Below are 18,964 nucleotides of genomic sequence, written 5' to 3' on the forward strand. Positions count from 1 at the left end.
TCTACATTAGTCTACAACATCTAACTTTTTAATTACCCTCTTCGTTTTCACAACAACCAATCGTAATTCAACCGTAACGCGGGTTTGTTTACCGAGTTGCTATGACGACCGCTATGGTTTCGCGGGTTAACAAAAGATGTACTCACACTGTTCTTGATGGCGAGGTCTGATCTATGCAAATCACGTGCGTTATACACAAACGTTTATGTAAATTTCTCCAACTTTAAGACACGATAAAAATCTTCGAAATCTAAAAGCTGAAATGTTGTGTCCACCCAACCGTGACAAAGTTTAAAAGCGCTCTATTAATAAACCTGGTCAAACAGTAGACCTATGGCTAATTCAGATGACTTGATTTCCAATCTTTCTCCATCACCTGAGTTCATTTAAATTATCTGTTGATCCCCTTGGAGGTACCTGTTTGGTGTCTGTTAATGAAAATACGCCTTCGTTATTCATTTCATCTGTAGCACGTTTTTCTTAGTAAAGCATCTTTTTACATATTTACCTTTTAATCACTTGCTCAAGGGAGAGTTTCTGCAATAATCTCATACATATAGAAATAATAAAGTACATCAAAGACTTTTTTCACCATACGAAATCACAACTGCTAGACAAATGTAACACCTTTTTAATTCCCTGCGGTAAAATAATTTCTAACACCTACTAGCACCCATATACAACAGGGGAGGTAACTTTAATCTCTTTACGCGGGAATGTTTGAACTTTGTGCTGAACTGTAACAGGAAATGACGTCAAACTTTATCCGCCATGTTTGACAAATCCGCTGGCTCAGCGTGCGCATGCGTCATACGATCCCAGAAGCCCCTACACTGGCTCAGTCTTGATTGCCCGATTTTTAATTCCATCATTTTTTTTTCTGGCACTATTTGCATTCCAGACGATAGATTATCCAACTTTAACAGTTTAAACCACACCCCCACAGCCCAATACTTTATCGGTTAGGACAGATATATCACACACATATACACACAGGCGCATACACACACACACATGCGTGTGAAAAAAAAAAACAGTTTCCAGCACAAAACGCGTGGTGTATGTCAATATATATAACACTGCCCCCCACCCTCTCCCCACCACCACACACATCTGAAGTTATAAATGACGGTTAATATGGAAAAAATTAACACAATTAAACATTAATTACGAAGGTAATTTGATATTACAAAAATAGTAATATTCCATATAGCGAGTGTCTATGCATGACCTCACAATGAATGAGTGACCTTTCATGTAATCTCAATAAAACACTTAGTGACTTCCCCGTTAAATGACTTCTCTGTACGTTCATACAACAGTACTGTAAATCTCCAGATATTGGATGTTACCACTAAAACCAAATAGTTATCAATTACGTCGTGTGTTTCAGATTCTAATATCAATACTGTAAAATCTATAAATATATGATGCTTCTGTAAATCTCTAAATATATGATGCTACCACTAAATAAAACACTTACCAATGTTGAAATTGTGTGTTTCAGATGGACATGTACTGGCCAGTCAGCCGTTCTACCTCAGCTGGGCGTGGATCTCACTAGAGAACAACACCTTTGTGGTCAGCGAGATTGACCAGTACTTGAATGTCACGCTCAGGAGGCGGGGCAATATGGAGGAGACAAGCTACGTCAGTAAGTGGTCATCTTGTTGGTGTAAGTTGTCAGAATAGACAGTCATAGTGATTTGACACAATAATGACATAGATAACTTAATATTGTAATAAAATATCAAAATGCTGACATAAATTTTCATAACACAGGCATAGCCTGCAACTATGGGACTCATTATATTTTTGTTATGTTAAAAATTTGCTCCTGAAGGCATTTTAAACCATACAAAGGTTGGTGATTGATAGGAGAATGTCATAGTTCATAGATAAGACATTGTCACAAAATAGAATCACTTTGATATCATAACACCCCCCACACACACAAACACCCACATATACACACTCCCTCACCCCCACCACCCCCACCACCCCCACCCACACCACCCACACCACCCCCACCCTCACCCCCACCACTCTCACCCCCACCCCCCAACTTGCACCCCACCACTCTCACCCCCACCATCCCACCCCCACCACTCTCACCCCCTCATCTCTTGCAGCCATCCAGGTGGTCGACGGGTCAGCCAAGTCAGGTGAGGATTTCATCAGCAAGTACGCCAAGCAGGTGCAGTTTAGTCCAGGTGAGTGGGACAAATAAGTAAACAATATATTCACTAGTTGAATACAATGTGAGACAAATAAGTCGACAAGATATATTCGCTAGTTGGGCAAATAAGTCGACAATAATTCACTAGTTGAATACAATGTGGGACAAATAAGTCGACAATATATTCACTAGTTGAAGACATATAAGTAGACAACATATTGACTAGTTGAATACAACGTGAACCAATAAGTAGACAACATATTCACTAGTTGAACAAATAAGTAGACAACATGAAAGTTTAAACAAATAAGTAGACAACATATTCACTAGTTGAATACAATGTAAACCAATTATTATACAAAATATTCACTAGTTGACGAAATATAAAAAGACAACATTTTCACTAGTTGAAGAAAGTTTAAACAAATAATTAGATAACATATTCACTAGTTGAAGAAATATAAGTAGACCACATTATTCACTAGTTGAATGCATTTTGAACCAATACCTAGACAACTATTCAGTAGCTTGGAAAAGTTGGCTTAAAAAAAGTAGACAGACAAATATTCACCGCTCCAAACGGGTTGGACAAATAGATGGACAACAGTTCACTACTGCAAGTCGACCGAGCAACAATGTAAGAGCGAGTAGTGAGATAGAAAAGAAAGATAGCAGAAATAAAAGGAAAGGCAGAAAACCCGAAATTAGATAATCGAGAAAACATGGGATGGAATTTTTTGAAAATGCATTTTAATTTTACGCAAGAAAAACAATAGGGTAAAAACGGTTGTAATTTTAGATTGGAAAAATAATGTAATAAAAATAAATCTGGCCACTTAATATGCCAGGTTTCATCGAAACGTGAAACCCTTCTTAAACTAAGAAAAAAAAAATGTAAACATTTTAAAATATGCGAGCACAAAAATGACTCACTTGACGATCGAGGCTTCAGCACACACCGTCTGTTTCAATAGGCCAGGAAAAAATTACAAACTATTGCCAGGTTTTACAAACCGAAATTTTAAAGGCCAATTGTGTAACGCACTGGGAACGGATTTTGTAAACACGAAATTAGATCTCGGTATTTTATAAGAAGAAATATTAGAATTTTGAAACTACTTTATATGTGTATTCTCCATATAGAAAAAAAAACGTATATAACCATGCATATATTTGTGCCACGAGGAAACGCCCATGTATTTTTCACGTAGTGCAGAATTTAAAAATATTTCTAAAGACGATTGAAGGCAATTACTAAGTGGGCTCTCTAGCTCCAAATTAATGGCAAGATTTTCTCTTCATATAACCTATATGGAGGAAGGGGGGGGGGGGGGTTAGGATAAGCTATGTGAGAGCCCGGGGCGGATCTATATAGCAGCCCGTGGCTCAGTTCTGTAGGAGCCCGGGCTCAAGAGCTAATTTACCCTCCCCTAGATGTCTTTTATGTTCATTGAAAATGACCCTGAAAATGAATATTCAGTTGTACTCCATTATTCGCGAACTTCCTTTATACTCGGATATATCTACGTGAAGGACAGTATAGCGTGAATGAATTAACCCACAATGTCCCCAGCTATTGAGAAAGTTCTGTATTGATATGTTAAACCATGAATTAACCCACAATGTCCCCAGCTATTAAGAAAGTTCTGTAATGATATGTTAAACTAAGTGGAATAAGCTCCTTGTTTATTCCCATCATATAGTTTAACGTGACGCACAAACATTCTGTATATAGGCAATTTTATAGGCACATACGCACAGACTTTCTGCACTAAAACTTTATTTAATGGAGCCCTTAGATTCACCGCTAGCCATCTATTGAAGTAATGCCGTTAGTTTTTACATTTAAAACGTCAACTTCGACAAATTTCTCACCCCAGACCTCACGCCACTTGCATAAATCATGGCGTCCTATCTAGGTAAGGAAACTGTGGTAACTCTAATTGCTTCCCCTACGCTTGGTATCACGACTTACTTCCCCTGCCAGGCTAAGTTGTAAAACTTACATAAAACTTGTTTCATAAATTGACCTTATTTAAAATTGGGAGGAAATTAAATCAATTTACCTCAACTAGATTCATTACGATTTTCTTATTTTTTTTTACTTTCTAAACAACCATAATTGGATTTTAACAAACCTGAATCTTACACGCCTCATTTAATTAAAGACCACAAAAAACATCACAATACAATAAACTTTGTTCTACATCGTTTAAATGTTTAGCAGCGTATATCCCAGTCCAAGAAACATTCAAACTAATTGTGAAAAAAAAGTTAATTGCTTCATTACCGGAATCCAAGGGGGCGTGTCTGTGCCGGGATATACCGGGGATTAACCCAGCTCACGCAGGTGCCACACGCCTGCTTATCCAAGCAGTACTCAATCCCAGATAATATTTTATTTTACGATGTATGAGAGCGATAAGGGTCCCGGAGGGCAATAAACATTTGACAACTGTTTTAAAAATAAATTTAAGTGGTCAGTTTTTTTTAGTATTTCATTTTCAAATTGTACCCCCCCCTCAAAACTTAAAGATAACATTTGTATCTTGGGCACTTTACATTTTTCATGAGGTACTTGATGGAACATTCTACCGTATGATTGGTTCCTGCGTGCATTGACGTGGATTCAATGAACTATATTTGGTTTGCAAACACAAAAAAATGCATACTATCGTTTTTTTTTAAACCTTGTTTTTAAAGAAGTCGTTCATTAGATGGAGTAAGGGACAACTTGCATCAAAGTGTAGGGACCCGTTTGTGGCATTCAATATATATATATATATATATATATATATATATATATATATATATATATATATATATATATATATATATATATATATATATATATATATATGTATATATATATATATATATATATATATATATATATATATATATATATATATATATATATATATATATATATGTATGTATATATATATATATATATATATATATATATATATGTTAGGGGGCCACTATCACAAAACCAGAAGACAGGGGTCCATTTATGCCAGTGAGCTGATGTTTTCATCTTGTGCCGTGAAGACCACCTCACAAGTTTTAAGACTGAAAGAGTCACGTGCAACCAGCCCTCGTCTGTGTGTTCCTGTCTTTCGTGTTGTCTTTAGAACTGACACCACCCATCTCATCAACCAGCATGTACAGATCATATCTAAAAAAAAGGGAAAAATTCAAGAGAGGAGGTAACTCATGCAGACCTCGTCCTCGCGGGTTGTTTCCCTTGATGCTTGAAATTATCTCCCCATTATCAGTGTTTTGATTCAAACAACGAACGACCTTGAGAATTTTTAAAAATCCAAACATTAACATTGGCTGATCATCGCACCACCAGGGCGGCGCTGGGGTGTTTCAAACAATATTTTTATCTAACGCATGCGCAGACTGGAACCATGAAATTACAAGTGAAAACAATGTACACTATGACAAAGCCGAAACTTTTCTTCTAAAACCACCACCCTAAACCTAGTTCTTAACTTAATCTTTATCCTTATCCTGACTCTTTCCCTGATTCTAATCCTCATAACTTTGACCCAACCTGTTAACCCTAACCATATCAGCCTTTATCCATGCCCAGACACTTTCCCTGAACACAAACCTAACCGTTAACTTGACCATCGCGATACATTCTGAGATTAAAACTATAACACCACTTTCCCATTCCGTACTTCCCTTTCTGTGAATGATTATAGGAGTCTACCTCTCATGAAGCACTTTGTTTTTATGCATTGTATATCTGGGTCCTTATAACGAGTTTTTTTTCCAGACCTTATCTTCGGGGGGGGGGGGGGGGGTACTTGACAATTTCAGGGGTGGGGAAGTGTTGAAGTGGTAGTTGGGCGGACTACATTTTCCGGAGGGGTAGGGGGCAGGTAAAAGTATATATTTTCTATATTAGTTCTATTTCGTGCGCCCCCCCCCCCCACCCCCCTCCAGGAGAGATGCCTAAAAGAAAGTCTGCTTGTAACATGATTAACTTAATGAGATGATAATTAATTATCTTTGATTGAAGGTTCTTGTGGTGTGTCGAAAATGTGAACATTTGGCTGAGGATGCTTGTGGGTGCGTGTGAGTGTGTGGGGGGGATGTGTGTGCTTGTGTGGGTGTGTATGGGTGTGTGTGAGTACGTGTGGGTGGATTTAAATTTGTATCTATATCAACAGAAAATTGTAAACCCACTAATTCTTGAAAACATGTACAATATACACGTCTAGCACTCAACCGTAAATGTTTAATGTAAATATTTAAGCAATCGGAAACGAATATCCTAATCAAAGCAACCGATAAATTATTTTGTCTGTGCGTCTGTGTGTGTTTCTATAAACTCTAAACACTCATGCCATTTCCGGTAACACGGCGGAGAGATAGGACAAATTACATCAGATAATGCGCGTGCGCGTGAAAATTGAGTTCTGATACCCCCAAGTTGTGTAGTGATTTCACCACGTGGGAATTTGTTTTGAGAGAGTTGCTTAGCTCTGAGATGATGCCACGATAGAGCTTAAAGTCTGAGAACGGTTTCATTTCTTGCAATGTCTTCCATGATGGTTTTAATTTGAGTTTAAAACATCGGAATGGTAAGAAATAAAATTATTTTGTGTGCGTGTAGTTATACAATATTATACATGATAAGAAATATTTTTTTTGGTTGTATGTAAAGGTTTACGAGGTTTTACAAGAAGCGTTTTATCCAACCATTATCATGGTGTAGGTAACCATCTACTTCATGTTGTAAGTTTAGCAAAGGATTCTACAACCTGCATATTCAGAAGAAAATTATGCTATTTGATTTAATAAATGTTTTTTTTCTTTGAGTATAATAAATTAAATAGTTTCTAAAATAAGTGGATAAATGAAAATATATTCATGGAATAAATGTAGGCATTTTCATAAAAATAAATGCTGCCCAAATCTGGTTTAGAATGAGTCTAAATTAATCTTCTAAATTATTTTGTATTTTTTTTTAATGGATAAAAAGTTTCCTTTTAATGAAAACAAATGCACAACATTTGACATAAATTTTCATGTTAAAATATTTTCATGAAAATGAATACCGAATATTGAGACAAGAATGCCCAAGTGTAAATGAAAATAAATGCCAAACATTGAGACTAGAATGTCCATGTTTAAATGACCATCTTTAAATGTCCATGCTTTAAATGTCCATGGTTCAATAACCATGTTTAAATGACCGTTTTTCAATGTCCATATTAATATTTCCATCTTTTAATGTCCATGTTTAAATGTCCGTGTTTAAATGTCCCTATTAAAATGTTCATGTTTAGTGGGCCATGTTTCAATTCCGTGTTTAAATGCCCATCTTTTAATGTCCATGTTTAAATGTCCGTGTTTCAATGTCCGTATTTCAATGTCCATCTTTAAATGTCCATATTAAAATGTCCATGTTTAAATGTCTATGTTTAAATGACAATGTTTTATTGTCCATGTTTCAATGTCCGTATATTAATGTCCATGTTTCAATGTCCATATTTCAATGTCCATCTCTAAATGTCCATCTTTAAATGTCCCTATTAAAATGTCCATGTTTAAATGTCCCTATTAAAATGTCCATGTTTAAATGTCCCTATTAAAATGTCCATGTTTAAATGTCCCTATTAAAATGTCCATGTTTAAATGTCCCTATTAAAATGTCCATGTTTAAATGTCCCTATTAAAATGTCCATGTTTAAATGTCCCTATTAAAATGTCCATCTTTAAATGTCCCTATTAAAATGTCCATGTTTAAATGTCCCTATTAAAATGTCCATGTTTAAATGTCCCTATTAAAATGTCCATGTTTAAATGTCCCTATTAAAATGTCCATGTTTAAATGTCCCTATTAAAATGTCCATGTTTAAATGTCCCTATTAAAATGTCCATGTTTAAATGCCCCTATTAAAATGTCCATGTTTAAATGTCCCTATTAAAATGTCCATGTTTAAATGTCCCTATTAAAATGTCCATGTTTAAATGTCCCTATTAAAATGTCCATGTTTAAATGTCCCTATTAAAATGTCCATGTTTAAATGTCCCTATTAAAATGTCCATGTTTAAATGTCCCTATTAAAATGTCCATGTTTAAATGTCCATATTAAAATGTCCATGTTTAAATGTCCATATTAAAATGCCCATGTTTAAATGTCCATATTAAAATGCCAACATTAAAATGTCCATCTTTAAATGTCCCTATTAAAATGTCCATGTTTAAATGTCCCTATTAAAATGTCCATGTTTAAATGTCCCTATTAAAATGTCCATGTTTAAATGTCCATGTTTAAATGTCCCTATTAAAATGTCCATGTTTAAATGTCCCTATTAAAATGTCCATGTTTAAATGTCCCAATTAAAATGTCCATGTTTAAATGTCCCTATTAAAATGTCCATGTTTAAATGTCCCTATTAAAATGTCCATGTTTAAATGTCCCTATTAAAATGTCCATGTTTAAATGTCCCTATTAAAATGTCCATGTTTAAATGTCCCTATTAAAATGTCCATGTTTAAATGTCCCTATTAAAATGTCCATGTTTAAATGTCCATATTAAAATGTCCATGTTTAAATGTCCATATTAAAATGCCCATGTTTAAATGTCCATACTAAAATGTCCATGTTTCCATGTCCCCCTCAGGCCAGAGAGAGAAAGTCTGGCGCCTGAGGATCAACGACGACAGCATGTTCGAGAACATGGAGACGTTCGAGCTGAGGCTGAGCGACCCCGTGGCTGCGGTGCTGGAGTTGCCGGACGTGGCGCAAGTCACGATAGTGGATGAGGAGGACGGTAGGGAGACACGGAGCATTAGACTGTTGGGGGGGGGGGGCGGTAGGGAAACACGGAGCATTAGACTGTTTAGCCGTTGAGGGGGGGGGTGTAAGTCACATCATTGTGGTGTGGGGAGGGTGTCACGTGTCTTAGTACTGTTGGGGTGGGGAGGGTATCACGTGTCTTAGTACAGCTGATCATTAGACTGTTTAGCCGTTGTTGGGAGGGGGGAGCAAAGAGAGAGGGGGGGGTATGTATAAGATATGATTTAAGTTAACTAATGGCGGATCCTGCTAATTTGAAAATGAGAAGGACAAATTCTGGAGGGTATAGTGGAAAGAAAGGCATGGACTTTTTTTTTAAAGAGTTGAAACATGATATTATGTTGTACTGTCTTGGCGCTTCCTATGGTCATTCAACGAATGATCACTGCTTTTATTCCAGAGTCCCAGATCTTCTTCGTTGACCGTGAGTACCGTGTGTCTGAGGATATTGGTGTCATCCTGCTCCCCATCAAACGTATTGCAGACTCCAGGCAGGAGTCCACGGTTATATGCTACACCGTACAAGGTATAGTGTACTGTCGTTATGTGTCTTAGTACTGTTGGGGTGGGGAGGGTGTCACGTGTCTCAGTACTGATGGTGTGGGGAGGGTGTCACGTGTCTTAGTACTGTTGGGGTGGGGAGGGTATCACGTGTCTTAGTACTGATGGGGTGGGGAGGGTGTCACGTGTCTCAGTACTGATGGTGTGGGGAGGGTGTCACGTGTCTTAGTACTGTTGGGGTGGGGAGGGTATCACGTGTCTTAGTACTGATGGGGTGGGGAGGGTATCACGTGTCTTAGTACTGTTGGGGTGGGGAGGGTGTCACGTGTCTTAGTACTGTTGGGGTGGGGAGGGTATCACGTGTCTTAGTACTGATGGGGTGGGGAGGGTGTCACGTGTCTCAGTACTGATGGTGTGGGGAGGGTGTCACGTGTCTTAGTACTGTTGGGGTGGGGAGGGTATCACGTGTCTTAGTACTGATGGGGTGGGGAGGGTATCACGTGTCTTAGTACTGTTGGGGTGGGGAGGGTATCACGTGTCTTAGTACTGTTGGGGTGGGGAGGGTGTCACGTGTCTTAATACTGTTGGGGTGGGGAGGGTGTCACGTGTCTTAATACTGTTGGGGTGGGGAGGGTATCACGTGTCTTAGTACTGTTGGGGTGGGGAGGGTGTCACGTGTCTTAGTACTGTTGGGGTGGAGAGGGTGTCACGTGTCTTAATACTGTTGGGGTGGGGAGGGTATCACGTGTCTTAGTACTGTTGGGGTGGGGAGGGTGTCACGTGTCTTAATACTGTTGGGGTGGGGAGGGTAGAGCATCTTCTGTGTGAGTGTCTGACACCCCCATAGACACCCCCATACACGTTAGTACCACGTGTGTTTAAGTTGACGCTGAATTGACCTAGGCAATAACCCATGTATTGACCCACTAACTGACTCAGGCAATTACCCATGCAGTGGCCTACGAAATTACCTTAGTAATGACCCATGAAAGAACCCTCACAACGCCAAAAGCCTAAGTAATGACTCGCACAAGGAAGTATACTATATATATATATATATATATATATATATATATATGTGTGTGTGATTAATAATGCAAAGTCTAACACCCACTTTAATGTCGTACCCCCCCCCCCCACAGGCACTGCTCAAGGCCAGTTCCCCATCACCCCCTTCTCCAACTCGGACTTCGTGCCCCGACCTGCAGACGACACAAGCATCATCAGGGTGGGCAGGGATGAGAAGGAGAGCTTCTGCGAGATCACCATCATCAACGACAACAACAACGAGGGGGAGGAGCAGTTCACGGCCGTGCTGTCTGACCCCACCGGCACCAAGCTGGGCCGGAACTCGGTCATCACCATCATCATAGAGCCGGACAAGCAGGACCGTAAGTCACGTGATCTAAATCTGGGGAGGGGGGTGTAGGGGTGGTTGGGGAGAGGGGTGATCCTTATGTGGACTAAGGTCAAATTATGGAATACATGCATGTGCGTATGTGTGAATCATTGTGTGTATATGTGTGTGCATGTGAATGTTTATGTCTGTGTTAACCTGTATGAGTGTTTCCACGTCACTGTGTGTGTGTTGTGTTTATGTGTGTGTGTGTGCGCGCGTGCGTGTGTGTGGGTGGGTGTGTGTGTGTATGACATTCAGGTTATAGCCATTTCATCATTAGCAAACAACGCCATTCGACTAACACCTCAGTTTTACTCAGTACCGCGCAGTCAGCTTGAACACATGCACATATTGTAATGAAATCCAATAAGTCTCACGTTACACAAAACATTTCAACCCAATATAAAAACTAGCATATTTGTTTATATAGCACATAGTTTTTAACCCATTATAAAACTAGCGTATATGTTTAGATAGCATAACCCATTAAACCCCATTATAAAACGAGCATATTTGTGTCAAAAAAAGGACACACTGATATCACTTCTAGGCGTGAGAAAACGAGGGACAGCCCGAAAAGAAAGTCATCCAGCAGTAGATATTTATGTTCAACAAATTACCCCCCCCCCCCTATCCCGGCATTCCCTTCAGTTTTTCCGTGTGAAACACTGGTTCTGTGTTTCTTATCAAGTGTACCGTTAGAAAATATTCGCCTCACCCTCCCCCCCCCCCCCATCCCTCACGACCATCACCCCCCCCCCCCCACACACACACCCCATGTGCATTCTCGTCTGCTGTGCACGAGCGGGTAATCACCTCGGCTGTTTGATGACGTCATCTGACGTCTGCCACTATCTCTGCTGGCCCGTTCACTTGGCTTTGCCTCCCCATCAATACGTCATTTCAAAAATTTAAAAACGTATCTAATTTCTATTCGCCCGATTCCAGTTAGTAAAAAAAAATTCCAGTTATCTTTTTATTTCAATAAAATTCGCCATCACGAGACATAATTAATTATGTTTAGATTAAGCAATGTCAGTATGTAGGCTAAAAGTGACCCTCGTTAACCCTAACTTTATGTATTTGTTATTTGGGTAAAAGTGTCATAAAGGTTAATTCAAATCATTTTTTTGAAATAGCTATTAAGTTTGTAGCAAAGGCAAGTAAAATAATATATTCGATTATGCTTCGATATTCTTAACTTAAAAGAAATAGAATTTCACCATAGTTTAACACTAGCCATGTCCAGCGATTGGTCAACTGCGACTCCATAGACCATGTCGATTTGTCTTTAAAAACTGATTCTAATAAATTAGTTGGGGTGGGTTGGGGGTGTACATATTTCATTCGTAATAAAGTAGTTTCTACAGAGGTAGAATCCGGGTCCAAGTCAGTAGAACGTCTCTTAGTCCACTCAGCTCTGATGCGTACCTAACTCAAGTTGGGAAAAGTAAAGGCGGCTGGGCATAGTGCTGACCACAATATCCCTTCATATGCCGAGGCCATAGAAACAGGTGAACTCTACTTCACTTACCCCATGGGCTGTCAGGTTCGAAAAGGGAACTTTGCTAAAACTAACACAATTTTCTTTAGCAGAGTTTATTAACTGAGCCCTTTATATTTCCCAACTTCAGAGTTGTAGTGAAACAGCCAAGGTGGTCTGTTGTTAAATACCTTCATGGATTGCTATACAAACACAACTCAGGATATACGTTGCGAATTAAACATCTGTTGGTAATTAAAAACAGACTTCTGCTTTTGACACCACACTAGTAATGAACTAATTGTTTTGGCACAAATAATCACGCATATTTTTATCTCCCTAAAAATTATTATCCCGCCTAGCAGCTTTCTAATTTGATTTACTTTTTAAAAAAATATTTTCTCCTTTGGATTGGTTTATTTAACATTTATCTGGCCAGTGTTTCGCGTTAAACGCTATCAGCTCCTCACTACGAGGCTGCCAGCCAGGACGTCGAGTGTAATCATATTTACGGCCTAGTTAGCCCACCGCGCGGGGCATCTCTGACTTTAACGACCCGGGATGAATGACCAGGGCAGTAAACATCCCGTGGGCAGCAGCTTGGTGCATTTTGTGGCCAGATTTCTCCGAGTTTACGTTTCGTTTTAATTACAGCCGCGATAAGGAAAGCTGTGAATACAATTTGGCAGGTCTGAATGAGATTACAATTGTCATGTATGTTTATCGTTTTAATACCTGGTGAAGTGTGTAATGTTGACCGATAAACTGCCTCTGTTTACCTTTAACTTTCGACGCCCACCTTTAGGCCACATTGCTAAGAGAGGGTTAATTGCTAAAATATTTGGCTCTAGATTTTTTTTCCATCGTGGGTTGAATGTTTAACAGGCTTGGCTTTACTAGACAAATCTCTCTTTTGGGGGCATAAATAACCCGAGCAATGCCCTAAAGACTGGCAGGATACAACGATATGACATTGCAAGCCGCTAGACCCGTGGGTTTCCGTCAGGATTTTGTCTCCGTCCATATTGGATGTAACATGCCGGATTGGATCTATCATGCTAGAAACTTTACAAAGCTTGTCATATTTCTTCTCAACTTTGAAAGACAATTTAAAAAAAATTATATCTATTATTCAATTAACATTTTTTTTAAATTTAAATTTTTTTTTTTGCTGAAAATTTAAACGATCACATCCGGAGACTTGATTCGCGTTTGTCATGCGCAGAGAATACCAATATAATTCTATCAGCGAACTCAATGTTTCAACTTCCGTTTTTTTTCAAGCTCGACTGTCACGCGATGTTTTTAGTAGTCCTGGTGCTGATACTAATAGCGATCCCTGTTTCACCCCCCCCCCCCCCAATCTCTTTTAATACCACCAGAGAAAAGTCTAGCAATGTGGGTGGTACTCCCCTAATGGGAGGCGCCTGTCTAGGCGTGCTGGTGTTCACAGCACGCCCCTCACCGTATTTCAGTCACTGCCGACTGGTCAGTCCGGTAGGTGAGTAGGTTGTTTAGACTCGGCTTTCAACACGACTCGAAATGAGGGTCAGTCGGTCCGTTCTGTTTGAAGTCAGCGAAAGCACAACGGCGGGGAGATAAGCACTCACACAAAGAGACAAATACCTTTTTTTTTATCAGCTCGGCACTAGAGCGGCTCAAAGCAGGGGAGGGAAGGCCGTAATGAAGAGGGTACCTGTAGAGAAAAGTAGCAATGTTCATGATCATTGTTTTCGAGTTTTGAATATATATATATATATATATATATATATATATATATATATATATATATATATATATATATATATATATATATAGTATCGATGGCTTTACATAACAGATTACAGCTCCACGATCTAAACGATGTTTAAAGCATCTATTTTTAGAACAAAGATTGCTCTTGTAAGAAAATAGTGTTGTCTTTATGTAAGGAGTTTTTGATGCTAGATCACAGCCCAGGGCGTCTCCTTACCTGCTGTGGTCATCCCGTGCATGGGGTAACAGGATAGCTCAGGTGCTAAAGTCGAAGTGCTTTAATGATTTTCTATTTGTAGCCTGTTGCTTCTGGCGTGGGTAACCACGTTTTAATTATATGACCGTGTTTGGCTTTCAGTGCCCAAGATTTTTCTGGCCAGCAAGGAGTACGAGGTGGACGAGAGCGGCCATTTTGTGGAGGTCAAGGTCAGAAGGGCCGGAACTGACCTGAGCATGTCTTCAAGCGTGACGGTGAAAACGAGGAAAAGTGACCCCCAGTCGGCCGAAGGTGAGGGGTGAAAGGTTATGTTATGTGTGTCAAGGTTTAAACTCTGTGAGTCAGAAGAGCTGGGTAGAGACATGAACACCATACCAACTCTAATAAGGTCCCATCAAGGATGTGTGGGTCAAGCGAGTTGGGTACATATTATAGCTAGGTGGACTCAAAGACGACGATTGAGTCAGGTACTCATTATAGCTGGGTAGACTCAATGACGTCTTACTGACTTAAATCAGGTACCCATAAGGTCTGGGTGAACCTATTTTTTAATTTTTATAACTAACCGTAAACTTTGTTTTTACTCAAATTATATTTTTTTTATATTAATTAAATAATTCTAGCAATGTCTAAAGCAGTTACTCGTATTTGAATTTTTTGAAAGGTGTCCCTTTATTTAGGGGATCCAAAATTTGCAATGGTTGTTATTCCGTACGTGTGCAATTTAATGTATCTCATCAAAATTGAATAGAAGTATGTTATAATAAAGCTACAATTTTTAGACTTTCAAACAAAACCTACAGTTAAGTATTCAATAGGTAAAATATATTAATTCACAAGGTTACATATTTAGTATTAAAAATTTATTATAAATATTACGTAATGAAGTTTAAAGCGTTTTATTGTGTTTTTCAAGCATGTGTTATATACACTTGGTTAACTTAGCTATCTTTGTGAAAGTTACTTCCCTTGAATGAAATTTTGGTATTTGGATTTTCAAATGGGAGATAATTCGTTGCTTAACTTTACATTCATTTCAAATTCCTCACCTTAGGTTAACCGCTTACATATCTTTTTTTTATAAATTCATGTGCATATACAATCATGAAATTTTATACATACAAAATATTCTGTGTTATCATGTTTTATAAACAGTGCTACTTATATTTACATTATGATTTATACCTTACTTTTACTAACATATCTTTGACAATGAGTGTGATTATGCTTCGTAAACATTCGTTGATTGATTCTTAGTAAGTAACAAAACGTCTAAACTAAAATTTCAGCATAAAATTGGGTATATAATAAATGACTTGATAAATAATTATATTTCTTGTTATGAAAGGACAATCGTTCATTGATGGGTCTTCGGGTGGTGGTTCGTTACGTGCATCTGGATGCCTTTTTCTGTCGGGAGGTTTACGGTGCAAATGCGGCATTCACATGTAGTCTCTTCATAGTGTACTTGTCTGTAGTGCCTATTTATGTCGGTGTGAACTGTTTTATCGTCTCAGATGCTGCACTGTTTGAGAACTTTGTGTGTTTTGTTCTCATGAGCCTCGGCTTCCGTGGGTGTTGTATACTTCTTGGTGCAGAACTTGCATTGCGAGATGTCGTGGACTATCTTTATGGTTTTTAAAGCCTTTGTTGTTTTCCCTAACGCTGTGGGGCTGAGTTCATGTTTTCTTTTGGTAAACGTGGTGATGTCCATTTCCATTTCCGGGTTGAGGCTTGTTGTTGCAATGTTTTGATATGTTGTTGTTGTTGATTCTCCCACTGGTGGCTTTGCTGAAGTCGTAATTGGAGTTGCTTGTTAATTCGTCGACTTTGGAGATTCCGTTGGTTGCTGCGGTGTGGGTGACCCGCCTGGTGGCTCTGTTATAATCGTCAGTGAACTTGGTTGTTGGTCCCTCGGTTGTTGCGGTGCGGGTAGTCCTGTATTCTGTGTGGTTGAGAGATTTGCTTCTTGGCAGTGATTCGTCCAGTGAAGGGTGGAGGAGCAGATTTGACATGCTCGTCTTCTCCCGGCGATTGCGATTAGGATAGTGTGTGATTTTTGTAGTTAATTTGGATGTAGTGAGCAGAGGCGTAGCGACCCCTCCCGGCGCAAGGGGACAAACTTTCGATTTGCACCCCCCCCCCCCTCGAACTTTTCATTTGTACCCTCTTCAAACTTTCGATTTTCACCCCCCCCTCGAACTTTTCATTTGCACCCCCCCTCAAACTTTCGATTTGCACCCTCCCCTCAAACTTTCGATTTTCACCTCAACCCCTCGAACTTTTCATTTGCGCCCCCCCCCCCCCCCCTAAGGTCGGCGCCCAGGGACATATGCCCCCCGCCCCCCTCGCTACGCCTCTGGTAGTGAGGGATAGTTGTTGGGTTATCGGTGTAGGTGTAGACAGAAAAGCTGCGATTATTAGTGTGTGGGATTGTGTTTATGGATGGCTCTTTGTTGCTATATGGGCCTAGTGCTTGTATGAGTGTAGCATTGTCAAGTGTAGGGGGTACCCATCTGAGGGTCCCGTTGATTTTGTCGTTTTCATGGAATGAGAATTGCAATGTGTTGTGCATTGTGGTGACGTTGAAGGCTCGTGAGGAGAAGTACCAAGTGTCAGCTAAGCCATAATTGAGTAGAAGAATTGATGGTTGCTGATAAGCTGTCTTATTATATGACCTCGCAGGTTTGGTTAAACTCTTGAAGTGATGAGTACTTGCATAGTAGGTGTTTCAGCTGGATAAAGGTCTGGACATTCTTCCTGTGGTAGATCAAGGATTGCTGTTGTTGACTTGGCTGCAAAGGATGGGGCCCAAGTTTTCATTAAGCCGGATCTCTCAACCTAGAGGGAACAAAAATGGGCGCAACCCCATTGTAGACTTGCGTTATATTTGCATAGTCCATAGAGATAATGACTAGTAGTCTAATAGATAAGGTTCAATTCTGTATGTTTGTCCTCGAGACGTTATAAGGAGTCAACACTTCCGATGTAGTAGTCATACGTTCTACCGCTCTACCACGTCGTTCGACCATGAAATATATGAATAATACTATTTGCCAGTTGGGTAATATACAACAAATAGATCTAATAACTAAAAAGCGTTAAGGTCTCGCTGTTGACAATAGTAAAAGAAGAAATACCGTGGTGCGTGTTCTTTAGTGCTAAAGAGAAGGTATCTACTATTCTAATAATGGACTCTTTACTAAAATAAAATGAATTGTCTATCTATACTGACGTCTTACCTCCCTTGTTCCCATCTAGCCGGCATCGATTACTTCGCTTTGAACAAGGTCCTGGAGTTCGGTCCCAACGTTACAGAGCGGACGGTTACCGTTACAATAGTGGACGACAGTGAGCAGCCGTCAATAGAGGGGCCGGAGAGGTTCATTGTCCAGCTGAGGTCACCGGTCAACGCTCTACTGGTTGACCCCACAACGGCCATGGTCACCATTGATGACGCCATCTCGGACTGTAAGTACCGCAAACTTCTTTGATCGAGGTCCTAATTCAGCCGTCAATATCTGCCTGAAACGGATCCACTGGGATCAACCGTAGAAAAAGCTACTCAATAGAGTGTATAATTATATATATATATATATATATATATATATATATATATATATATATATATATATATATATATATATATATATATATATATATATATATATATATATATATATATATATATATATTTATATATTTATATATACTTTTTCTTTCGATCACCCATTTGGCCTATGTATAAATGTTATCTTCTCCTCTTGCCGCCGGCAGTGCCCAGTGTCCAGTTTAAACAGTCCAGCTACCAAGTCCGCGAGAACGAGGGTGAGGTCCGGGCGAGCGTGCTGAGAACAGGGGACATCACCCACGAGTCCACTGTCGTCTGCTACACCCAGCAGGGCACGGCACGGGCAGGCGACGACTACGTAGAGAGGGTGGAGGACATCGACTCAGTCCTGGTCTTCCAGAAAGGTGAGTGCATCTTTTGACCGTAAGATAGGTATCATTTCACGTTTTACCCGATTGATGGTCCCTACCATATTTAAAACTACATTTTTAAAAAAAAATCGGTATCACCTTCTACCTTTCTTATACAACCATTATTGAAATTGGTACAAATAGCAAACGGAAATACGATCCGCGTTTGGAATATTTAAAAACAATATTTTATTTTTAGGATTTCATAAAATACATAGATTGTCGATATTTAAAAAAAAAACGAGCACGAAAAATCCTGACGTAAAACAAACTAGAGCTGCAAAGACTTTCTGTCTCGTAATGATCTCGCGGCATCTTCAAATCTCATTCACCGATTGTTTTTGTTGTCGAATACAAAAAATACGTTGGTAATTCAATAAGTCAATAGCTTGAAATCACTCCGAATTTAGTCAAGCGAAGGGCGGGTTTATTTTTGTTGTTCATCATAACGGAGCCGACAGGGCTAGGGGTGTTGGGAGAATGGCGTGAGCAGAACTAGACTCTAGGTGCCAAAGGGTGAGTCAAGTTTGTAAACATGGGGTGAGGAAGACATGTTTGGGTGTAGCGTTTCACGCACGTCTCAACACGCACGTCAGCAGACGATAGGCAGACGACCTCT

General features: G+C 39.4%; 1 protein-coding gene across 1 annotated transcript in view; it reads left to right on the forward strand.

Moving 5' to 3' along the window:
- The window catches only part of LOC131939090 (extracellular matrix protein 3), a 186,199-nt gene that overhangs the window by 149,827 nt on the left and 17,408 nt on the right, over positions 1-18,964 (forward strand). The window contains exons 3-10 of the mRNA XM_059297325.1: positions 1,508-1,654; positions 2,133-2,213; positions 8,834-8,983; positions 9,410-9,535; positions 10,653-10,901; positions 14,506-14,655; positions 17,626-17,835; positions 18,142-18,339. Of these exons, the coding sequence (XP_059153308.1) occupies positions 1,508-1,654; positions 2,133-2,213; positions 8,834-8,983; positions 9,410-9,535; positions 10,653-10,901; positions 14,506-14,655; positions 17,626-17,835; positions 18,142-18,339 (1,311 nt within the window). The remainder of the gene's footprint in view (positions 1-1,507; positions 1,655-2,132; positions 2,214-8,833; positions 8,984-9,409; positions 9,536-10,652; positions 10,902-14,505; positions 14,656-17,625; positions 17,836-18,141; positions 18,340-18,964) is intronic.

The sequence above is a fragment of the Physella acuta genome, unplaced genomic scaffold (genome assembly GCF_028476545.2).
Source record: "Physella acuta isolate Inbredline_101_S28 unplaced genomic scaffold, ASM2847654v3 ptg000017l, whole genome shotgun sequence".
In the NCBI taxonomy this organism is placed as follows: Eukaryota; Metazoa; Mollusca; class Gastropoda; family Physidae; genus Physella; species Physella acuta.